The sequence below is a fragment of the Eschrichtius robustus genome, chromosome 15, assembly GCF_028021215.1.
Source record: "Eschrichtius robustus isolate mEscRob2 chromosome 15, mEscRob2.pri, whole genome shotgun sequence".
NCBI classification, from domain to species: Eukaryota; Metazoa; Chordata; class Mammalia; order Artiodactyla; family Eschrichtiidae; genus Eschrichtius; species Eschrichtius robustus.
This window is the reverse complement of record NC_090838.1, coordinates 6,574,317-6,597,196: the sequence shown is the minus strand read 5'-3', so window position 1 is coordinate 6,597,196 and position 22,880 is coordinate 6,574,317. Positions and strand designations below refer to the sequence as shown.

The window sequence follows — 22,880 nt, the reverse complement described above, 5'->3', positions numbered from 1 at the left end:
AATTAGATGGAACTCATATTTCAAAGTCAGCTTTGTTATAATAGCTGTGATCTTGAGCAAATTAACCTTCCTGATCCTACTTCTCATCTGATAAGTGGGTCTAACTTTATTTTTTTATTTTTATTTTTTGGTCTCGCCACGTGGCATGCGGGATCTCAGTTCCCCGACCACGGATTGAACCTGGGCCCTTGGCAGTGAGTGCGGAGTCCTAACCACTGGACCGCCAGGGAATTCCCTAGTGGGTCTAACTTTAACTGCCAGCACAGTGCCCGGAGCTTAGCAGGTATCAGTATCGGCAGTCACCCCCTCCTCCCTTCACGGGGCCACCCACCCGGTCAAGGCTCTGGCCAACCAACGGCTCACGCCCAGCTCCAGTACGAGGAGCTCAATGGCCAGTGGCTCTTCATGCACAGTTTAAATTCCAACAAAGCCCATGGCTGGGTGAACCTCCACACCCGCCGCTCTCTGCTGAAGGGGTGGGGACGAGTGTCAGCGCCGCTGCCGGGCTCTCACTGGGTCCACGGCACCTGCCGAGTCACTGCCTGCACGACCCCGGGAATGTGACATGTGCCTGACCAAGAGGCACTCGCTCCAGGGCAGGTATTTCAAACCTTCTCCCCTTTTAAAGGCAAATCTAAGTGTGAAATAGCCAGCTCCCCTCACTTCGATACTGTTTTACAGCTAACTCAGAAATTTCTTATTCCAAGAAACCATAAGTACGGATATTAACTGCTCCATAAACCGGGATAGTCCAATAGGTTTCGGAAATACCATATATAAATAATCAGACATCAATACACATCAGGACGTTAAAATCCTACAGTAAAAATTAAAACATTACCCCGCTTTCCCACTAATTTCACAGCAGCTAGGCATATGGGCTTTGGAGTCAGTCTTCCTGGGTCTGACTCTGAGCCTCGTGTGAAGGTGGCAACCTTCCAGGGGCGCCCTCAAGTGCTCAAGACAGAGCATCATGAGGAGAGGCTGGACCAGGAGGCAAGAGCCCCAGGTTGGTCTCCAAATACTGGCTTCACTGTGGCCAAGACATCCCCTCTCCTGAGGCCTGAATGACCCCATCTAACAAAGGAATGAGTTGGACCCAATGATCTCTAAGGGTCAGTGATTTCAGTGAAGGTTTTAAAGATCAACTAGGTGAATACGATCACTGCTCCTGAGGGAACCTGGCTCTTTATCACATTATCCACAGTGAGAGAGCTCCCTCTAAAATCCCCCAGAATCCAAGGCTCTCCGTATCTTTCCTTCATATCAGAAGGTGAGAAGCTGCCTCTGATTACATAATTATCGTTCGTTTACAGTCACGTCTGTAGGAGCTGGGAGACAGGAGGCAGTTATGGGAAGGGTAAAACCACCAACCTACTGAGATCACTGAAAGCAAAAAGTAAACTGTATTTCCTTTTCTACAAACAGCTCTCTACCCTAATTACAGGCCAGGACCCACACCGCTCTGAAGGACGCTGTTCATAGCACTTAGCGTTTCACAGGCTGGCACAGACCTGCAGCTTCTCATCCACGTCGTCATCGCTCTCATCCAGGTCTTCATGGAGCAGTCGCCATTCATACTCGACATGAACGTGAGAATTAAACCTCCCAGATAAGGCCTGGGTCAGCTGAGAACAACAAAGCACTGTCGGTGACGCTGCTCGTATACTCGGGCTTGTAAAGCGGGTGTCCACCAAGATGGCCAAGAGGTAGCGGGCAGGCAGCCTGCGCCCCAGTGTGAGGCTGGCTTATCCAATTCGCTGCGTCTCAGGTCAAGCCCCCACTCCCTAATCCCAGATAACCTTGAAGCTCAAACCCGACAACTCCCATTTAGTGCTTTGTAAGCTGCAAAGTTGCAGCACGCAGCCAAGGGGTGTTTGAGATCTAAAGGGTGACCGTCAGCCTGCAGGTACCCACAACTGCACATGGGAGCATCTCAGTCTGAGGAGAAGAAACGTGTCCACTAACTGTTAACCCCGCTTTTCCTGACCAGCACGAGAGAATGAAGCCCTGCGGAAAATGACGTGAATGACCAGCTTCTCAATTCTCTCCAGGAAGGTAGATAGCTGGTTCCATTCTAGGTGCACAGGGGAGAAGTTAATCCATTAGATAAATGGGTGCCTTAGCACATTACGGTCTGACTTTTCTCCAAAGCCAGACAGTAGCCATGTGGTCTTGGGCGAGTTACTTAACCCTTCCATACCTGTCTCCTCATCTGTAAAATGGGGTAACAGTAGGTACCTATTAATTAATGCTTTACGGTAATTATCAAGATTAAACGAGTTACTGGACATGAAGTGCTGAGGATAACACCTGTTAGCAGCCCTGCAGCTCTGCAGCACCAACTGTTAATGCGCCATGGACTGAGCACTTACTCTGTGCCCACTGCTCTGCAGAGTTCAACAACGATTCCCCAAAAAAACCTGCGAACTGGTATGCCTGACCCCCCCTTCACACACAAGGCAACAGCGGAGAGAGCTGGCACGACCTTCCCAAGTCGCAGCGATGGAGCCCCCCGTAAACCCGGCCTGTCTGACTTAGAGGGGCCTCGGTGCCACTCACCCCAGACAAAGCCAGGGCCGCCGTCAACATGTCCCACCAGCACAGACTGGCTCGTGTTCCGAGTGTCACCATGAGGGGGATGGTCACCTCCTCTCTAAGGGGCCCCAGGACACTTTCTCCGAGCCGTCCCCCCTAGGCCACTGGGATCTGCTCAGGACCCTCCCGCAGGCGCCGCGAGAGCCCTCCCCAGGGAGCAGCGCCCCCAACCGCGCCTTGTCCAGGCCGGGGGGCGGGGCACTCACCAGCTCCTCACAGTGCTCGTGCCTGAGGCGCTTGGCGATGTCCAGCGGCGTCTCTCCTGACTCGTTAGCTAAAGGCGGGGGTGGGGGGGACGAACAGACGTGTTACGGCAAAAGCAAGCAGAGGTATGACACGGAGAGGCAATTAAAAAGAGACCCAGTGAAGCAGCACCAAACGGAACCGAGCACGACTAATGAAATCCAGCTAGTTTGCCCCAGTCGGTGCTGAACTGTCCTGAAATCGTATAGAACTGCAGCAGTGTGCAGTCGGTAGGGTTTTATACGACGAGGTTTGAGCTAATCTAATGAAGATAAAACCACTGAAGTAGCCAACTAATGTAAATAAATATCCAAGGTTTAAGTCGTTGAATAAAGCAGTTCATGGTAATTCTCCAACCAAAAGCACTGCTAATCTAGTTCCAGGCATCTGACTGTAGAAGACTTTAACACCTCCTTTCAAGCAGTCTGAAGATTTGGAATTGTGTATTTTCTTCTAAATGAGCCTCAGTCAATGAGATTTGATGATTAATTAAAAAAGAAAAAAAGCCAACTTGGCTCGCAAGCAGGCACGTGCCTTCTTCCTGCTCTTGGCTCTCTGTTTAACAGTTCTTCAAAAGCTCCACCTCAGCACACCGTCACAGCCGGACACCCTCGGCCTAGACTGTGCCTGGCCGGCTACAGGTCAGGGTCCCACAGGGGAGGGAGGGGTGAAGGCCAAGCAGACGCGGATCCCTCGTGGAGGAGGCCTGGTGCCAGTGAACGGAGGGGCAGTGAACAGTGACGCTCACCAGTAAACATGCCCCCCCAGAGCCAGTGAGGGGCTCGGCATGATCCCAGGTGGGGGTCATGAACAGGAGGGCGAGACGCCCAAACCTGGTCAGGTCACCTGGGTACCAGCGACAGCTGCAGGGCCATCCTCTGCCTCTCAGAAAATGCCTGCACTTGGCGGCAAGCCTACAAGACAGCAGAGGGAAACTGCTGATGAGCACGCGGCCACAGCAGCCTTGCAGGGCGGGACCGACTCCCCAGCTCTGCCCAGAGCCCCACGCCAGGAACTGCATGGGGCGGTGGGGGGAGGCTCACCGATGCCGATGGAGGCCTTGCCCCGCAGCAGCAGCTTGAGGCACTCGGCGCTGTCGGTCAGGCAGCAGTAGTGCAGGGCCGTGCTGCCCTTGCCCGTCTGTTTGTCCAGGTTCCCACTGGCAGGGACGGGAACAGAGAAAGGGAACAGTGAGTCACAGGCCAGAGGACTGGGGCTGCCCGGCAGGGACTTCAGCTCTGCCAGGGGGGCTTGAAAGCGGCCATAGACAACATGCGAACGATGGGCATGGCTGCTTTCCTTCCCCGGGAGAGGCAGCCAGAACTCAGGTTCACGGAGGGCAGGGTTTCTCTCAATCCTCCTCCAGGGTGGGGGGCCCACAGCACCAGCCCTGCCTGTGGGCAGGAGGAGGCCTTGGCTTAAGGCCATCGGGGAATAAACAACAACGGCAGAGCCACCAGACAGGGAGCAAGGCACCTTTGCGCACCTGAGCGGGGGCACGGGCAGGTGAACCTGGCATCCCTCCCGCTTCACTGGCAGTGCCCGTCTGGGCCTTAGGAAGCCTGCGTGACTTGCCCAGTCTGTCCCACACAGAAGGACGGGGTGGGCTTTTCTCATCTTACTAACAACACTCTTGCCAGGAAGGGGAAAAGCCGCTCTTCCAAAGTTCGGAGTCCCCAGGCTCCTCTGAGCTGCCCTGGAAACAGGCTACGGGGGAACCGCGAGGAGACCACAGAGATTCTTCCAACACAAAACAAAACCAGGAGATCCCAGGACAAGCCACTCAGCCCACTGGTGGAGGTGGCCCTGGGCCTGTTCGGAGCTGGACAGCGGGCTCTGCCCCAGACAGACATGTGGGAACAGAAGCGTGACCACCAGGAGGTGATGCCCGCAGCTCCCATCAGGGGGAAACCAGCTACACTTACTCCTCCCTCCCGCCCTCCATTTCTTTTTTAAAGCAGCTACGTTTTCAGTGTAAAAAAGGAGCCGCGCTTCTGATCTCCCCTCTACTCCTGCTGTCCTCCTCCCATTCTGGAAGAAAAGAAGCCAGGATTCCCCTTCTCCTGCCCCTGAGAATGTGCACTGAGGGGGAAGGCACCGCTCAGCTGCTCACGGAGCTGGCCCCTGCCACGCTGCTGGCACTGGGACAGCATTCAGGCTCCATCAGAGGACAGGGCGGTCCGAGCAGCTTCCCCCAGGCATCCAGAGAACTCCCGGCTCCTGGGGAAGGAGCTGCCTCCCAAGCTCCTCTACCTCTGGCCATTTCTTCTTCTGAAGACAGCCAGGAATGGCAGAAGACACAAAATGCAAAATCTCTCCTGGCTTCTGCACTTCGGAATCTCCTATTCCATCTGAAGCCAATTCCTGTGGCTTTTAACCAGCACCGCCCCCTCCAGCACCCACCCACCCAAGCCAGGATCAGGCAGTCAGGATGCTCCTTGATGGGGCTTCACCACTGGCCTTCGGCTGCCAGGCAGGCCCCGCACCAAGCGAGGCAGAACGTACCAAATGGGACTACTGGGGCCAGGGAAACCGTCCGTGCATGTCCTCTCTAAAGTCAACTTCTAATTAAAAATAACACCTTTTCCAACCACGCAAAACGCCCACAACCCCGCGTTGCGGTTTACAACCTCAGCTCGGCCAGCGGCTGGAGGAGGATCTCTGCTCCCTGCTTCCCTCTCCCCCTGCTCAGGGTGCCCCGCCTGGACCTCGTGGGACCCGCACCTCACGGGACAAGCAAAGGGGTGGTCGTGGGGGCCACAGACAGAGGCTGCTTTCCCGGAGCTCGGAATTCAGCATGCCTATCGACGGGGCGTCTCCCTGAGTCCCAGACACTAGAGGCGGGACCTCGCAGACCCCAGGAGGGGGCTTTATTAGGATTGCGTCGGAACACCCCACACCTGGCAGCACTGCCCCTGGCCCATGGTTCCTATTCAGACCCGGGGAAATTCCAGCATCTTGGCCACACAACTGAAGCAATGGGGCAACCCCTGGCTCCATTCTCAAACACCAAGGAACGAAATCAAACACCTTCCCTGATTTTAGAACACCTACCTGTTCTGAACTAAAAAGTCTACAATGTGAAGAGAAGTCCGGTCCACGGATCTGACGGCAAGGTGGAGGGCAGTTTCATCCGGCTCCTGAAGACCAAGCAGAAACATTCCAGAATTCCAAGGGGAGCATTCAATTCTGTGTCCCACATGAGAAAAATTGTGTATTTCTCTTCCAAAATCCTCTAAATCTTTCCTTTGAAAAACGTTACCTCTAAGATACCAAGGGCCCCTTTAATCTCCATGGCAAACTCTGCCCCTGGGAACCTGCAATTTAGAGACTGGTCCTATTCCTCCTTACTCCACAGGAAATAATGAGGAATTCAGGGGTTTCACGGCAAAGTCCTCTCGATCTTTCTGCCCTCATCCCTGCATCTCAACATGAGGTGTTGCCTGTAAGAGGGGGGTCTCCGTTCAGACTCCAGGAGGGTTCCCCGGGCTCTTATACCTGCTCCCTCGGTAAATATAAATGTATATCTTAAATGCCGGGTTAAATTTTTTCATTCTATACTTACAGATAACGCCATCAGTGCTAATACCCGGACCGCCTTCAGTTCCTACTAAATGGCACATGACTACCCCTGCCTCTTCTGAAGTAAGTTCTGGCCAGTGGGAGAGAAGAATCGTGAATGAAGGCTGTTTCAGGTAGGTGGGTGGGAGGGAGCTGGAGGCCAAGGGAAGATCCAGGTAGTGGGGAAGGTGGGGCAGAGGGAGCCAACATACCCCCCGGCACCGCCAGCTCAGCCGGCCCGGCCACCCCCTCCTCCTCAGCTGCAGCACAGCTCTGAGCTGAGCACACGCAGCCCTAGGCACCCAGGCTGCAGTTCCCCATCTTACTCTCGAACACTGAACATTACAGCTCCGTACAACGTGCTCAGCTGCTAAGGGTGGCCCAGTCCCGTGCGCCTTTATTCTGAGGGTATGGAGGGCCCAGGGGGCTGTGAGTGTGCGTCCACGAGGGTAAGGAGGGCCCAGGGGGCTGTGTGTGTGCGTCCACGAGGGTAAGGAGGGCCCAGGGGGCTGTGAGTGTGCGTCCACGAGGGTAAGGAGGGCCCAGGGGGCTGTGAGTGTGTGTCCACGAGGGTAAGGAGGGCCCAGGGGGCTGTGTGTGTCCACGAGGGTAAGGAGGGCCCAGGGGGCTGTGAGTGTGTGTCCACGAGGGTAAGGAGGGCCCAGGGGGCTGTGTGCGTCCACGAGGGTAAGGAGGGCCCAGGTGGCCGTGAGTGTGCGTCCAAGAGCACACCTGTGGAAGAGAATTAGGACACACTGGCCCTAACACTGGTGGCTTCCTGCAGACGGATCCCGACGGTGAGACCCCACCCTCTTGGCCCAGTTCCCCCAGGGAGGAGGGCAAGGGGAGCAGGCTGGACAGCGGCGCACCAGGCCTGGTCCAAGCTCTCCTTCCCGGTGTGGCCTCGGGAGCTGCAGCCGAGGCTTGGCTGAGGCGCTAGTGCGGCTCTCGGAAGACAGAAGGAGGCGCGTAGGCCTCTGAGAAGGTGCTCCTTCCCCCAGGGATGGACCTTCTTTCCAGAGCTGCCATTACAGTTTTGGTTTAAGAATCAACCACTGATTTCCTCCCCCAGGACCCACTGCCTCTTCTTTCAGAGTCACACGACTTCGTCAGCATTTCTGATGACACTGCCTTGCCACTCCCCGCCCTCTCACCCTTTCTTTTCTGTTTTTACAGGTCTTTTCTTACATGTCCATTGGCCAGTGGGATTTTTTCTGTAAGATCCACACCATCAGCGTATGCTTGGAGTAAGCCAAAAATGTCTCTTGTTTTGACGGCCTCACAAAGGCTGTGAAGTTTTGCCGCATTATCCGCGTGTCTTTTCCTTGCGTACTTCCTCTCAATGTACTTGGCAGTAATGTAGTCCTTTCTTGCATTCCTGAAATCAAACATAATTGCCTCGTAAATGATTAAGGGCCTCTATTCAAACAGATCCAACATCCATTCATCTATAACTACTTAAAAAACAATCCCATCCCCCCCTCCCCGTAATAAGCAGCTCCGGCAGAAAGACACGAAGCAGGAAGCGGGCGCCGTGTGGCTCTCCCTCGGCACCTGCGTTCACTCAGCCTCCAGGCGCTTTCAAGAGGCCGGAAACCCTCCAGCTGCCAAGACAAGTGGCATCAAGGCCCGGGTCTAAGGGCTAAGCGGCCGGGTCGCGGGGCTGGCAGCCCTCATGGGAAGCCTGTCTTCCTGTTTGCAGGCACCGTGCCTGGCAGACAGGCTCACCCCACACCTGATGAACCAAACGAACTGTCCATCTTCGTGGTCTATTTCCTGGCCTTCACGTGGCCTTGTGTGTGCAGACCCCGCCTCTCAAAGGAGCTCGGAGTGGCAGCAACTCCAGGGAAGCCAAAGAAGCCCGGGCTCAAATCCTGCCCCACCACAGACTGACGTGCGACCCTGGGCAAGTATGTGGCCTCAAGTCTTCCTATCTGTCAAATGCACACGGCCTGTGAGAAGTGCATGAGCTGACACATTTGCTGCGCTCACGGCAGGTCCTTAGGGCCTCGGAAAGTACCGATGAACTTGAAAGACAGAGAGCAAGGAAAACAGCAGCTCCTGGTCCAGAGGACTCAGCATTTTGCTCCAAGGACTTTAACAAACAGCAGCAGCAACAATAAAAAATGTAGACACGATTTTTGAGGGACAGTAAACACTAATTACTTCAAGTGACAATCAAGTCAGAAGTTCCAAGAAACGACCCAGTGTCCATCAGCTGATGAACAGGTAAACACAATGTGGTGTCCATACAATGGAATACGATTCAGCCACAAAAGGAAGGAAGCACTGACACAGCCCATGATGTGGATGAAGCCTGAAAACGTTAAGTTACATGAAAGAAGCCAAACACTAAAGACCACACATTGTGTGATCCCATTTACTGAAATGCCCAGAACAGGCAAATCTGTAGACAGGTAAGCAGTTGCCCAGGGCTGGGAGGAGTGAGAGGACAGAGTCGGGGATGGCTAACAGGTATGGGGGTTCGTTCTGGGGTGATAAAAATGTTCGAAAATTGCTTGTGGTGATGGATGCACAGCTGTGAATATACTGAAAGCCAGTAAATTGTACATTAAATGGGTGAATTGTATGGTATGTGAGTTACATTTCAACAAAGCTCTTAAAAAAAAAAGAATGTCAGGGAAAACCAAATTCCAAATACAAAAACCTAACTTTAGCCAATAGAGCTACCAGGGATATAGGAAGAATGACATGACAGGACTGAGCCTCCTGCTTCTTTTGTCCCCTTTCTGGAAAGTGCGAGGTACACTAGAATTTCACAAGGCCAGGCAGGGGAGGCTGAACTAGAAGAAAGGGCCTGGGTCCCCCCCCCCCCCCAACCCCCGAGGCTGGTGGTCAGCTCTGAGAGCGCACAGTCACTCGGGCCTGGCTCTCGGTCACAGGGCTGGATCTCAGCCCGGCTCCCCCGCACCACCCCCCGCACCCCCCCCAGGTGACTTTGGGCTGGCTACTCAACCTCCGTATCATGAGCACAGCTGCTTGCAGGGCTTTGCAGGATTAGATGAGATGGCACACTGAGGCCTTTAGCCCAGGGTTTCGGAGGTAACTACTGTGGCAGCACAGAATGAAGAGGGGCTGGTGGTGGCCCGGGCGGGTGGGACCCACCAGCTCTTCTCGGCTGGGGCACCGCTCACTCCCACCCTGCCACCAGGGCTGCACCCACCACACCTGCTTCTACTACCGTCAGGGGCCCAGCCCCCCACGTCAACCCACCAGGCTTCGGGAGCGGGCAGGTCAACTCCAGGCTCCCAGGGCGGCAAACACCACTCCGACTGCCTCACCCGGTAAACCCACCGCCTGGGTGTTTATAAACGCAGCCTCGCGTGAGCCGTGCTGGTGGACTTCACGCGTCACCCCACACGTGGACAGCTGCTGCGGGCTTCCAGGTCGCACCGAGATGTGCTGTGCATCTGACCCTCACGACAGTGCTGTGAATGTGAGCCCGCCCCCTCCAGCAGCCGGACAGCTCTGGGGGCTGCCCTGCTTTGCTGGGCTGCGCTCTCCTTCCAGGGGCTCCGAGCCGGTGTGACGCTCAGGCTGCTGCTTGGTTCCCGTCTGGGGCTGACAACTGACAACCTGTCTGATGAAACTTTATGGGTCCCTTCTGATGGGCAGCGGGGCTGGACGTGTGTCATGGTTTAGGCGGCTCCAGTAATCACTGTGGGACAGTCAGAAAGGGGCTAGAGATAAACTGGACGCTCTACTTTTTAAATGTATTATCCACTTGTCCAGGGCTCTGGGTCCCGTCCCCTGAAGGTCGTCCCTCCACAAGCTCAGGTACAGGTCTGTTCTGGGTGACACCACGCCCCATGGTTTCGTGGAGGGAGTTCACTCTGCCGGAGCGATTCCCCCACCCCCTCTTTTTTTGGGAAAGGCTAAGGCTTTTGGAGAAAAGGCAATGAACTTAATATAAGAACGCATTTGGCATTCGTGTTCAGAGAGAGGGGCTTCTTATACTCCCGAAGGACAGGGCGTGCACGAGGGCCCTAAATCACAGGAGAGAAACAGTTCTGGCCTCTGGAAGCAGACGCAAACCTGGCTGCTCCCCCCTGCCCGCCTACGTATATCTCTCAACACCCCCCAAATCCATCTGAGGATTCACAGGCCACGAGACGGTCTTTGGCTTCCCTTTCAACAAATTTATCTGCAGATGGTGTGTTGCTCTGAGATAAAGCCAGATTTACTTTAATCTGGAGGTAAAATATTAGCTTATTTAAGTAGCCACAGAGCTAGGACTTCACCTCTGACTCGTTGATTCATTATATATGTATTTCCCACCACAAGCAACATATTGTGGTGGGAAATACAAAAACGAGTAAGATGCAATTTATTAGAAAAATATGTGTAAATACCTCAGTACAATGTAAAGTGGGATGAACTGCTTTAAAACAGAACTAAATGCTACAGGAGCACAGGAGCCCAGGAGCCCAGTGACTGATTTCAGCTGAGGAGATATCAAAGTAGGTGGCATTTTGCCATCACATTGGTCAACTGCTCTCATTTTGGAAAAACAAGAGGGGGAGGAGTAAACGTCCTTTTCATTTGTGCCAAGGCTGGGGGGCGGGGAGGGGCCTCAATGCAGATGGAAAGTTTATATCCAAGAGTTGCAAGCAGACGGTATTCATTTTTTTAGAATCATCTTGCCCCACAGTAAACAAATTATTTGCTTTTATAAAGTGCCCCTGGTACTTGGAAGAAATTAGTTACCATATACTTTGTCCAAAGTTGATCAGTATTACAGCATTTCGGGAGACCAGTCCCTTCACCGCGAGAGCAGGTGTCCGTTAGACAGTAAGTAAAGTGCCACAGTGGGCCATGATGTTTTCTGTCCTAAACAGATCTTCTCGTATCCCAGGAAGAGTCAGCTCTCCTTGGGGTGACTCTCCAACTGCCACCTGCCCCGAGAGGACCCTAACTTTTCAGGGCGCGTGGACTCAGCCCCTGGCACGTGTGCTGCCCCACTGCCCACGCCCACGGTGAGCAAGCAGGGCTGCCGACACCAACCCAGTACAAGAGGCGTGACCGCCTCACCCCCTTCGCACGTCCCAGCGACTCTGCGAGGTGAGGACGGCTGTACCTATGTTTCTCTTAGAGGAAAAGGGCTCAGAGAGGTTGACGAACCTGCCCAGGTCCCGCGATCGGGAAGGATGCAGCTTGCTGTGTTCCGTGCTGCCTCTCCAGGTCTGGGTAAGGGTACAGATTTGGAACTTGGATCCTCATCAAGGGAGGACGATCACTTTATGAGCCCTGTGCCTGGAATCTAACATCGCACCTCGTCCAGTCTCAAGGAAACGCTTCATCACTGACATGTGCTCCAGGGCCCGAACGTGAACTGACTCTCACCCAGCACCAACGCACGCTCACCTCAGACGCCGACACCTGGGAGGCTGCGGAACGCACACGGTACCTGCTGCTCCCTTTAGTTTGTCTAAGCTCCCTCACCGTATTAAGTCACCTCACCCAGGCGCAGAGGAACACAGATCCCGGGACCTCAGCTTCCAGAGACCGGCCCCCCACAAAATGTTTCTGCAAAGGGCCGGGAACCACACGTGTCTGCCACGCTCTCCCAGCCGCTGCTCTTCCCCGTCCTCGCCCGAGCCCAGGGGGAGCCCTGCCGGCACTTCTATCTCAGGCTGTTCCCAGGGAAAGGCTGTCCTGGTGAATGAATTTTCTCCTCTCCCTCATCACCTATTTCTCACTTTGCCTCCCCTGCCCAAACCCTCTGACCCAGGCTCGCCACTCAAATGCTGTTCCTCTGGACTGGCCTGCTCCCTCCCGCCCCGTCTGCCTCACCTGCATGGCACTACAGCGGGCAAACCATTCTGCCCTCCTGCAGCAGACAGGCCCCGAGCAGGGCTGCAGTCTAACGGGGCAGGCCGGGCACTGCCCTGACCAGCTCGCTGGTCTCCCGTCCGCCTCCCTCTCAAGGACCAGCGTGATCTGGGTGATTTATGATTTATTTGATTAGACTGGCAGAAGTACCCTCGTGGTCAGCTCTGCCTCAGCGGGCCAGCGGGACGCGTGATGAGGCACGAAAGCCTCTTTGATCAGGTTCTGTGCCCACAGTAAAACAGAAACAAAGAAAAGCTTTTTGAAGGAAGCAACACCCTCGACATTTGCACTGGGAAAGAGAATGAGACATAATCATGTATCCAGGACAACCGACCCTCCCCGCGGCTCAGAATTCACACTGAGAGAAGGCAGGTGGGAGAGCGACTGACTCCCCTGCCCTGAGGCAGAAGCGAGGTGGTGCCCACACACCACCAGCAGAGGGCGCCACTCAGGACTGCCCCCCAGCCCCTGCCCCCTGGCAAATCCGCTTTCCTCTGGCTCCTAAGAAAAGCTTCCAGACCAAATTTCTACTTGGACATCCAAAAAGGTTAAAGTGACTTTATAAACAACATAGGCTGATTTCTTCCCTAAAGAAGCAACAATCGATGCACCCAAGCTTGTTTATTCCCCTGCCTCGGGCGGGGGGGTGCCCGGGGACAAGGCCAACCTTTGCCCAGAAAGCGAGAGCAGCCAGCCTCATACTTACATGTCACTGCTCGGGTTGGGTTTGATTGAGTCCTCAGCTGGAAGGCAACACTCCATAACCTCATTGAAGCCTGCATTCCCAATATTCTTGGCAAGCTGCAAAAACAAAAGTCTATTTCAGGGTACTCAATTATTAATACCTTCCACTGCTACACACGACTCACACAGCTGATGATTTATTTAATGGTCACTAAGAAACAGAGCAATAAAGTGGTTTGCCTTTAATGAAGCTGGACAAAACCCAAACCCCAAAGGTACCCATAAAACTAGAGATAAGAAACAGCACGTCTCTTACAGAGGAGTGTTCTCATAAAACGTCCCCTAGATAGAATGCCTCCACGGACAGGGAGAAGCAGTAACTCGGCCCAGCTCCAGTTTCTATCCTTTCCCCCCACCCCCCAAAAAAGAACCTGTGCTCCAGCTGAAACAGATCTGACAGCCTTTACTTACACCAGCAAGGGGGTGGCTCATACAGCAGGGAGGGCGCTGGGCCAGGAAGCCAAGATTCGGGTTCAAATTGTGGTCCTATTTCCTGGCTTTGTGACCACAGGCAAGGCAGTTTACCCGAGCTTCAAGTTTTTAATAATAAAATGGAGATACCTACCTACCTACCTTGCCAGGTTGTAATAATGATAAAATGGGATAATTTCTGTAACAGCATTCAATAAACTAGAGCACTAAAAGTGTATCTGTTCCAGTGTAAGGTCCTTACTTGCCGATCAACCTTCTGACTTGTCAGAAATGAGCAGGTTTTCACCAGTGATCGCTGATACAGGCACTGTGCTGGATGCAGCAGGTACGAGATAAAACGCCAGGCCGCCCTGGCACGCTCCTGAACGGATGTGCGGATCTGGAGTGACCAGGATCCTTAAGAGCACGGACTTCATCCCACCCCCAGCACCCAGCTCAGCACCTGACCGAGATCGGACTCTTCAATCTCTAACGAAACAAAGAAACCGAAAGGAAGCACCGGGCCCAGTGCTTTGGAGAGAACAGACATTTTCCTTTCCACGTTGAAAACGATGCCGTGGGAGCAGTGACACTTCTGGTGCTTCGCCCTCGGTGAGTCGTGTGGACATAGGCCGAGGGGGACTCTCTGCGAGGAAAGGCTGAGCCCCCAGTGGCCTCTTCTCGCTCCAGGGGGGCCGGCTGGAGCAACAGCCAAAGGGACCTGGCTCAGGTAGGGCCGAACTTCCTGGTGGCAAGTAAGAGGGGATCTTGAGGAAGGCCGAAGGACAAGGGAAACACGCAGTCAGCCTGATAATTGGGTGGGGAGCCTTCCTAATTCTTCCCTGTCCTTGACAAGTGAACAGAGCTTCTGGATGCCCCGAGCCCCGGGCTCTCAGCAGCCCTGCCTTGGGTCCTCGGTCCTCAGCCCTGGCCCCGGGGCCTCAAGGAGATGTCAGGTGGCAAAGCCCCAGGCTGCCTCACTGCACTTTACTGGACATGGGGCTGCCCGTCAGGGTGGTGCAGAGCAGGGGGCCCAGCGTACCATGGAGCCGATGCCCCGACGATTTCGGGGGCGCCTGGTGCCAGATCCAGGCTGAACCTCGGCGTCGGGGCCCCGGTTTAGAGCCAGGCCCACACTAAGGCCCCACCGTTCAGTGCAACGTGGACACCATCCCGCACCCAAACCGAGTTATCTGCAGGGCAGTGACAGGACAAGCCACAGCACCCGCCCCTGGGAGCCTCCCGGTCTGCAAGCAGATGGCAGGGGGCGCGAGGAGGAGGATTCCCCGGAATCCGAAAGCTGCTCCCCTTCTGCTTGGGCTTGGCTGGCTTACTAGGGGACAGCTGGTCCGGGGAGCCACCATGGCCGAGCGTCACACTCGTCCAACGCGGAGAAATATGCCGCCTCACAGCTTCACCAGGCTCCAGCGAATAGTTCAGCCTGCAGAGAACCCTCTGGAACCATCAACAAAAGCAAAGCACTTGCAGATGGAGGCTGCAGGGTCATGTCAAGAAAATGTGCGGTCCAGCAGACCGCGCGGGCAGGAGCCTAGGCAGCAGGAGGGCTGGTTAAACAGCCCGGAAACACACGCCCTCCACTCCCAGAGCCCCATCCCCGGCTCGTGGGGCTGCACCGAGGCTGACGGGGGGCCCTGGGGTGTTCAGGTGCCACGTCCTCAGGGAAGCGAGCCCCAGGACACACACGGAGCCCTCGGGCAGGCTGGGCTCCGGGCATGGCACACGGGCCTGCTCCAAGGGGCTCGGTCTAACGAGACAGAGGTGAACGAAAAAGAAAAAGAAGGGCCCCGTGATGCGGGCTGGACTGAGTGCTATGGAGACGGCAAGGGGCCGGCAGCAGAGCAGGGACCTGGTCTAGACACCCGCTATCCCACACCCCGAATCTGCACGAAACCCTGTGTGCGTCTCCCTCACTGCACAAGGCGCCCTGAGGATGGGGACCAGGAGTCACACATTCCTGGAGACCTGCAGCACCAACCCTTGAGGGGCCCCCTGAGCCAGAAAGAGGCCATAGGTTTTCTCTAGAAATTGTTTCCAGAGTTTGGGGTGAGGATGGGGAACCTCCTGCGCCCTGTTTTCATGTTTCCAGGTGGAGGGTCACCAGTTCCTGTGACATTCTGTCTTCCTCTGTTTTTAGGCACCCGGAGGAAAAGAAGCGGACAGTGAGAGAAACGACTTCCCTGCCCAAGGGGCTCAGAAGAACGGGCACCCACAGGAGGCAGCATTGGTGGGTGTGCCGCTCTGCCCGCGCCTGGGCCCCGAGACCGCGTCTGGGGCTCGGCTGCCACCACACGTGTGAACCAGGTCAGCCGATTCTGCTGTTTTCAACCATAAATCAGACCTTTGCTCTCTCAAGCGGTCCCAAATTCATGTAGGGAGATGGGGTGTTAGCTACTGGGCCCCCTCAGGTCCCAGGAGGCTGGAAGGCTTGGAGCGCATGGCACATCTTTAATATACAGGTGGATAAAAAGGCCCGGGGCAGTGAAGGAACCTGACCCTGGTAGGCGAGCTAAGAGACAGCAATGAGCTCTAAACTGCCGCCTCCAAAGAACGGAGCACGAAAATACCCTGTGGTGCCCGAAATACTCTGTGGTGCGCGAAAAGAGTTGTGTATCGCGCTTCACCTGCGCCTCTAGAAATTCTGCTTTTGGTATATTTGACAAAGTATATAATACACTCCTTAGTAAGTAGTACAAGTATAACTATACATCACATACATGTATATGTTTTGGTGCTCAATTTTTTCTGATAGGGTTTGTGGCTAAAAAAAGTTCAGAGTTGTGATTTAAGAAAAAAGAATAGAACACAGGCTCTGGCCTCCTTTTTAAAATGGGGTTCTTGTTTAGGTTAGATAAGACAAAGGACCTGGGACAATACCTAAGCATAACAGTCACTCAATAAATGGTAGCTGGTTCTACATTTCTGGCTGCTCTTCGCAGCCTGAGTGGCTTCATTTCGGACCCAGGTGAAACCACAGTATGATCTGTGAGGAAGCTCTTGGTTTCTGAGGGCTTTCCTCTCCACTCCCTCTCTCAGATCCAGCTGTTGGCTGGTCTGCTTTATATTTAACAGCTTGTTAACAACTTCATGAGGAGGCAGGAGAAAGTCATAAAATAGGCCCGAGTCAGTAATATGTGCTCCTGGGGGTTTCTGACCCTGTTCTTTGATGGAAGAAGATTTTTAAATTACTGACTCAAATTCAATTCCATAATACTGAAATTTCCTTTACTAATTTCACTTACGATGTGAAACTGACCATATGATACTAGGACCCTCGTACCAACAATACTGTTTTATGTAGGACCTGAAAATCAGAACTGAAATCGTCATCTTCTATGTTAAGGAGGAACTTTATCTTTTTAAAATTTATGCTTATCAGGAGGTTTTCTGAAAGCAGATTTGCTTTAAAATCTAAGGATCTTAGGCTGGTGCATGCTAGAGTAGTTAAAATGGCACAGCTTCCCTGAACTCTAATCAAATTAATACTTCAATTACCCCAGTTTCTTTCCACTGAGTAAGAAGTGATTCTAGAAGCAGGAGGCAAAGGGAAGGAAAGATGACTGCTGACCAGCCACCTTCACAGATGCTGCTGAAACCCACTCGGTTGACATGGGAATCAAGCATGGCTTGAAACAAAAACAAATTATGAAGGAAATGGTGAAACCGCCACGACATACCATCAGGGAAACTGTTTACAAACCCCAGGCCAGAAAATACTTTACGGAATTAAGCAAAAGACTTCTGTCATGAGGACCACGGTGAGACCATATGGGGGGACAGAAGCTGCACTTTACGGGGTGAGCATCTGTCTATTTAGAACACAATGCCAGCCAGGAAATGAAAATCCCTGCTCGTGTTATCTGCTGTCTCCATCAGGCCGTGCAAAACCCCTCTTCTGTCACAGCACATCCGTGTGTGTGGCTCTGTGACTCTGCTCTAGAAAGCAGCCCTGTCCGGTCTGCAGCCTCGGACGCGCCAGCAAGATATCTTCCAGTTCACCCTCTTATCTCTTTAATAGGGTACAAGGGGTCTAATTAACATGTGCTGCCCAAGAAAACGTGTTCTGATGAACACACCAGCCCAAGACCCTGACACCACTGCTCTGTGAACCTGAAAGGTTCACAAACGGAGCAGTCAACCCGGGTGGAGTCTGCCTGCGGATTCACACATTAGGACACCCAGATGATTTTTCTGGAAGGATTTTGTTCAAATCATCTTGGAGGAGAAGGTAGCAACGATAATAATGATAGCTAATACTTTATAGTTCTCACTATGCGCTGGATGTAATTCTGAACACACACACACACACAGCGTGTGTGTCAAGCCTTCTGGAGGTCTTTTGTTCAGGCACCTGACTGTCTAAGCAAAATAAAAGAACCAGGTGCTCTAAAAAGGCTTGAAATTCTCATGCTTTACAAATGGTACTAACACCTGACACACACCCTCCACCTATTGCTTAACAAAGGGCTGAGGAATAAGGGTCTGGAGGTGGTGTCATGCCCGCAGTAACGGGGTTGGGGTGAGAGGGGGAGACGTCCGCCTCCTGGGAGTGGCCAGACAGGCGAGTTCAGGGGCACAGAGAGGGTGGGAATAAACCCCACGTGATTCAGGCCTCTGCCCTTTGTTTTTCTGATAACCACTCAGGAAAAGAGGCTTAGACAAGGGAGAGTTTAAAGCTATGGCAGAGATTAGACATCAGAAATATCTGCAGATCTTAGTTAAGCAGCCTCTTCCTGATTTCTCCATAATGGCTGAGAGTTGGTCAAACTTTGAACGCCTAGGAGAATATACAGACGAGATACAGACGGAGGCTCCAGGAGAAGAAACAAAGATCTGAGCCTGGGATCAGAAGCCAGCTCATCTTTTCATTGAAATGGAAACATTCTCCTTCCAACCGTCTCTGGTGTTTCTCTCTGCAGTAGGCAGTCGTCTCAGGCAGATCGTCAGTTAAGTTTCTGAGACACATTTAAGCAGGTATAACAGATGTGTCAGGATCAGGCTCCTACCAGCTTACACAAGCCAGCTGTTAAACTGCCATTATTAAAAATTACATTATATAAACTCATGATCAAATAAACTATACTAGGGAAGTCCCTGGCGGTCCAGTGGTTAGGACTCCCCGCTTCCACTGCCGGGGCCCAGGGGTCGATCCCTGATCGGGGAACTGAGATCCCATAAGCTGCGTGGTGCAGCCTCAAAAAAAAACAAACAAAAAGACTATACTAAAAACAAAGTAATACTCAAAACTCATCACTTCCTAACTATTTTACTATGCTGTTTTTGAAGTCGTATTTGTGCGGCAAACTTACGACATAATGTGTGCGGTCTTTCCCACCGCACATTCAGCTATCCACACTGTGGCCTGCAAGTGGCCACGGTGGGAGCATTTACATCACGTGACCGGGGCTACAAAGCCGGGCTTTTTTCCCTCCCAGAGAGCTGGCGGTTAGACATTTGTCAGGGATGAGGACGGGGAATGAGGAGGGACGGTAGTGACGTTTAAATCCTCTCCACAGGGAGAGTCCTCAAGGCTTAAGCGTGTGAGCTCTGGAATCAGATTAAAGAGGCCTCCACCCCAGATCTGGCGCTTTGATAACTACGTAACCTTGGGCTTGTTAAAACATTCTAAGCCTCAGTTCCTCTTTTGTAAAATGGGGATAATACACCAGGGCCACAGGGCTGGAGTGAAGGGCAAAATGAGCTAAGACACACAAAGCGCTCCGCGAAGTGCCTCGTACAAAATCAACAATTATTACTTCAGCATAAACCACTGAACACTTCCAATTGTTTTAAAAAAAAAACCACCAGGGCAGTACAGCAACTGCAGTAGTTTACCAGTGCTCACTGAGAAGTAATTTATGTTTCTCTGGAAATATACTCTGAGAATTTCAAATCTATGCCATCACCAGTTACCCAGCATACCGCCTGCACACACACAGCTCTGTGATGGAGGCTGTACGCGTTATGACATTAACGGTAACCGTAGTGTGTAACCAAGAATACACTGCTGGGTCCCGCCAAGGCTAGCTTAGCTGTAACCTTGAAGCAATCCGTGATACTACTGCAACTGGGCTACCAGAATCCACTCTAGCTTCTCCCAGCTTTGCCTCTCAAGACCGTAAACGAACCCCTTGGAAAGACAGCAAGGATCTGACAAGATAGTTCTAAATGCATCACAAGTTCAGACACGTTGGATCCAGAATAGTCATGGGTACGACTCACGGCCCCCTGAGAGGTCTACTGACCACAGTAACTGGTTTTCTGCCAAGACTCTTGCTCTCGACACTAAAATCAACGGCAAAATCAACATCCCCTAAAACAGTCACCGTCCAATGCCCAGCCACCTCAGGAAACAATTTCAAATACTGCCCTCACATCAGCAGTTATAGACTTTGGAAACAGTCCGAAGAGCTCATGTTTTAGGTGCCCCGAAGCACCGCCCGTGTGTGATACGCTTGTTCCTCGGTGGAGCCAGAGTCTCAAGCTCTGAAAGTCACTTTACAGGAAATGCTTCAACCCCCTAATACACTGCATGGCTTATGTGTTATCACCCAACCAACAATGAAACTTTTTTTTTTTTTTAGAAACAAAGGCAGTAGAAGCAAATACCAGTATCTCTCCCAAAAGGCAACAAAAAGGGACAGAGGACAAGTCCACCGGAGGCTTGAGCCAGGTAATGACTGCACCGCAGACTCGGCAGACGACTCAGGAAGAATGAGTCCTTTACTGTCTCTGGGCTCTGGGCTCTGCACCTGCTTAATGACTGGGGTGAACTGGACTCTGCCACCATCCTATTCCAGAATCTCACACCAGTCTCAACGCTCCTTTATAAGTTCAATTCATTGTATTCATTTAAGGATAAACCTTTGTGGGACTTCCCTGGTGGTCCAGTGGGTAAGACTCTGCTCTCCCAATGCAGGGGGCCCGGGTCCGATCCCTAGTCAGTGAACTAGATCCTGCATGCATGCTGCAACTAAGAGTCTGCATGCTGCAACTAAAGATGTCACATGCCACAATTAAGACCCGGCGCAGCCAAAAAAAAAAAAAAATAATAATAATAATAAAGCTTTGCAACCCTCAGCTATGATACTAGTAGCCGAGGAGGAAGAATTACCAATGAGTTTCTAATTGCCCAAATCCACTAGGTAATATCAACAGCTACCAGCCCAGTGGAATTTTAAGAAACAGAAACGGATTCGAGTGCCAAAATGAAAACCTAGCTTTCAGATCATTTGTTTTCACTCCAAAATCAAGGATTTGAAACGTACCAGCAGCTCAGATGTTCCTAACACATCTAGCGTCAGGGACTGCATCCTGGAGTAGTGAACCCCCAGCTCTCGATGGATCCCAGAACACTCAATGCAGGTCAGAATGCCCAGGTTGGTGGAGAGCCACGTAGGATCTGCCAAAGAGAATGGGGAAAATCGCAGCTTGTAAGGAGAGGGCGGGGGTCAGAACTTTTTTCTTGCATAGTTACTGAACATGGAGTTTTGTTGCATCATTAGCATTTTTTTTTTTTTTTGGATCCTAGACGCAGCTGGAACCCTCCGTTCATCATTAATTACCACCAATTTACACACAATACACACATGTGTGCACGTATCTATTCTCTGTCCTCTTCCTAGGGCTCCACCTCCCCATCCTTCCATTCATTTGTTAAGCACTCCCAAGGGGCAGGGCTGTGCGTACACGAATAAATAGGACACGGCGCCCTCTAGTGGCCGAGGGTCCCTGGATACAGACCACCCCCATCACCAACCTGATGGTACCAGCAAAGGGGACAAAGTCTAGCACCACACGGGGGACTGTCTTAACACACGTCTATATGTCAAACATGCTAATAACCGGCAGAGAACACACACTATGTGCTGATGCCATGTTCTGTTCAGCACAGAGTTGAAGCAATTATAGTAGCAATAATAGCTCAAAGTGTGAGAGCTTCAGAAATTACAGGTGCTTTCCCTTAATTTCTCATTTAACACATACAAGAGCGCCTGGAGGCAAACAGGGCAGGTGTCTTCACCATCTTGCTCAGAGAGGTGAAGGGCCTTCCTTGTGTGAGGCTGCAGAGCCAGACTGCAGCCCTGCCTTCATCTGGGCTCAAACCCACACCTGCACCACATGTTTACTTGCTCAGCGAAGCCTCCTAGCCGTGTGCCAGAGTAGGCACTCAAGAAATGCTTGACGGATGAATGCTGAATTTACTGAAAACACGGAATTCAAAATAAAACATTCTTGAGCACATGATCACAGCCCAGAAGTACAATTCTCTTTAGAATTGCTTGTTGCCCTCAGAAACTCATAGGAGGCAAATATTGCAACCTTGGTCACTAGTTGATTGCAAAGTTATTTTTCAAATGTTCAAATTATAAACATTTTATCCGAGTTCGTAAATACTCCTGGGCACTGGTGTTTTCACGTCACTAGACCTATCCTACCGAATCGACTGTGTCATGCTTTTGGTGGGTATGAGTGTACATTTAGACGGCTTTATATCACTCAGACTGTCTTTTAGCATTTTAAAACAAAAATGTTATAGCTTTGATTCCTTATAAGAGTGTTTTAGAAGTCCAAGTACTACACTGTCCTCGTCTAAGAAAAAGCACAATTCGCTACCTTCACTCCCTGCAGCGTCTCCTGCCAAAGGTATGTTTTTAACGGTCCGAGACCCCATGAGGTAATTCCTCAAATTATCCCCAAATACAGCCTCCAGGGTAACAGGAACCCACGGCACTTCTCAACTGTCCACTCTATTTTGGATGCGCCTTTTTTAAGATGGAAGTTGTCGCAGAACGAGGGGAACGAAAAGGCACACGGCCACCCTAAGCAGCCCACAGCGTCTCTCATTCCACGACGTTCAGGGAACGCTCCTCCACAGCTCCCCTAACACCGGCCCATCTGAGCTACAGGAATAAGTCAGCTCATTAAACGCTTAAAATACTGGTTGTTAAAATCTACCATAGTTTATGTCCATTGAAAATGAAACCCCAGGAGGCCTTATCAAAACACAGAAATAAACACCTCATTTCACGGAATGTGGCAGCTGGCCGGGGCTCACAGACAATCGCCACTGGTCCCTTCGTCTTCCAAAAGGGGAAACTGACATCTAACAAAGTAAGTGGCTCTTCCAGGGTCACAGACTACACAGCAGCTTAAAGTTACTGCAGAAGTTCTACAAAGCGGTACAAAGGGAGGATGGATTGAATCCCGGAAAAAGCCGCAGCCTGGAGCCAATACAATGACCGGATGACCCTGGTTCCACCCTCGCTGTGTGCTTCTGTTTTCATTTCTCAAAAAGCATTTAAACCGCTTCAGCTCTGCGGGGCCCTCTCCCCGCAGGCCTGCTCTGCGGGCCCGGAGGCAGGCCTCTTCCCACCCTTTCCCCCACTTAGTCTGTGCACGGTTCAGTAAGCATCTGTGCGACAGCGTGAGCTCAGGCTGGGCTGCGCTGA

At 52.3% G+C, this 22,880-nt stretch overlaps 1 protein-coding gene across 5 annotated transcripts in view; it reads right to left on the bottom strand.

The window, feature by feature from the left end:
* Positions 1–22,880, bottom strand: part of ASAP2 (ArfGAP with SH3 domain, ankyrin repeat and PH domain 2) — a 159,708-nt gene that overhangs the window by 12,089 nt on the left and 124,739 nt on the right. For all 5 annotated transcript variants that reach the window (XM_068565077.1, XM_068565078.1, XM_068565079.1 and 2 more), the window contains exons 15-21: positions 20,697–20,830; positions 12,962–13,056; positions 7,591–7,780; positions 5,896–5,981; positions 3,885–4,000; positions 2,805–2,872; positions 1,515–1,628 (exon numbers count right to left, since the gene is read on the bottom strand). In XM_068565077.1, coding sequence (XP_068421178.1) covers positions 1,515–1,628; positions 2,805–2,872; positions 3,885–4,000; positions 5,896–5,981; positions 7,591–7,780; positions 12,962–13,056; positions 20,697–20,830 — 803 coding nt within the window. The remainder of the gene's footprint in view (positions 1–1,514; positions 1,629–2,804; positions 2,873–3,884; positions 4,001–5,895; positions 5,982–7,590; positions 7,781–12,961; positions 13,057–20,696; positions 20,831–22,880) is intronic.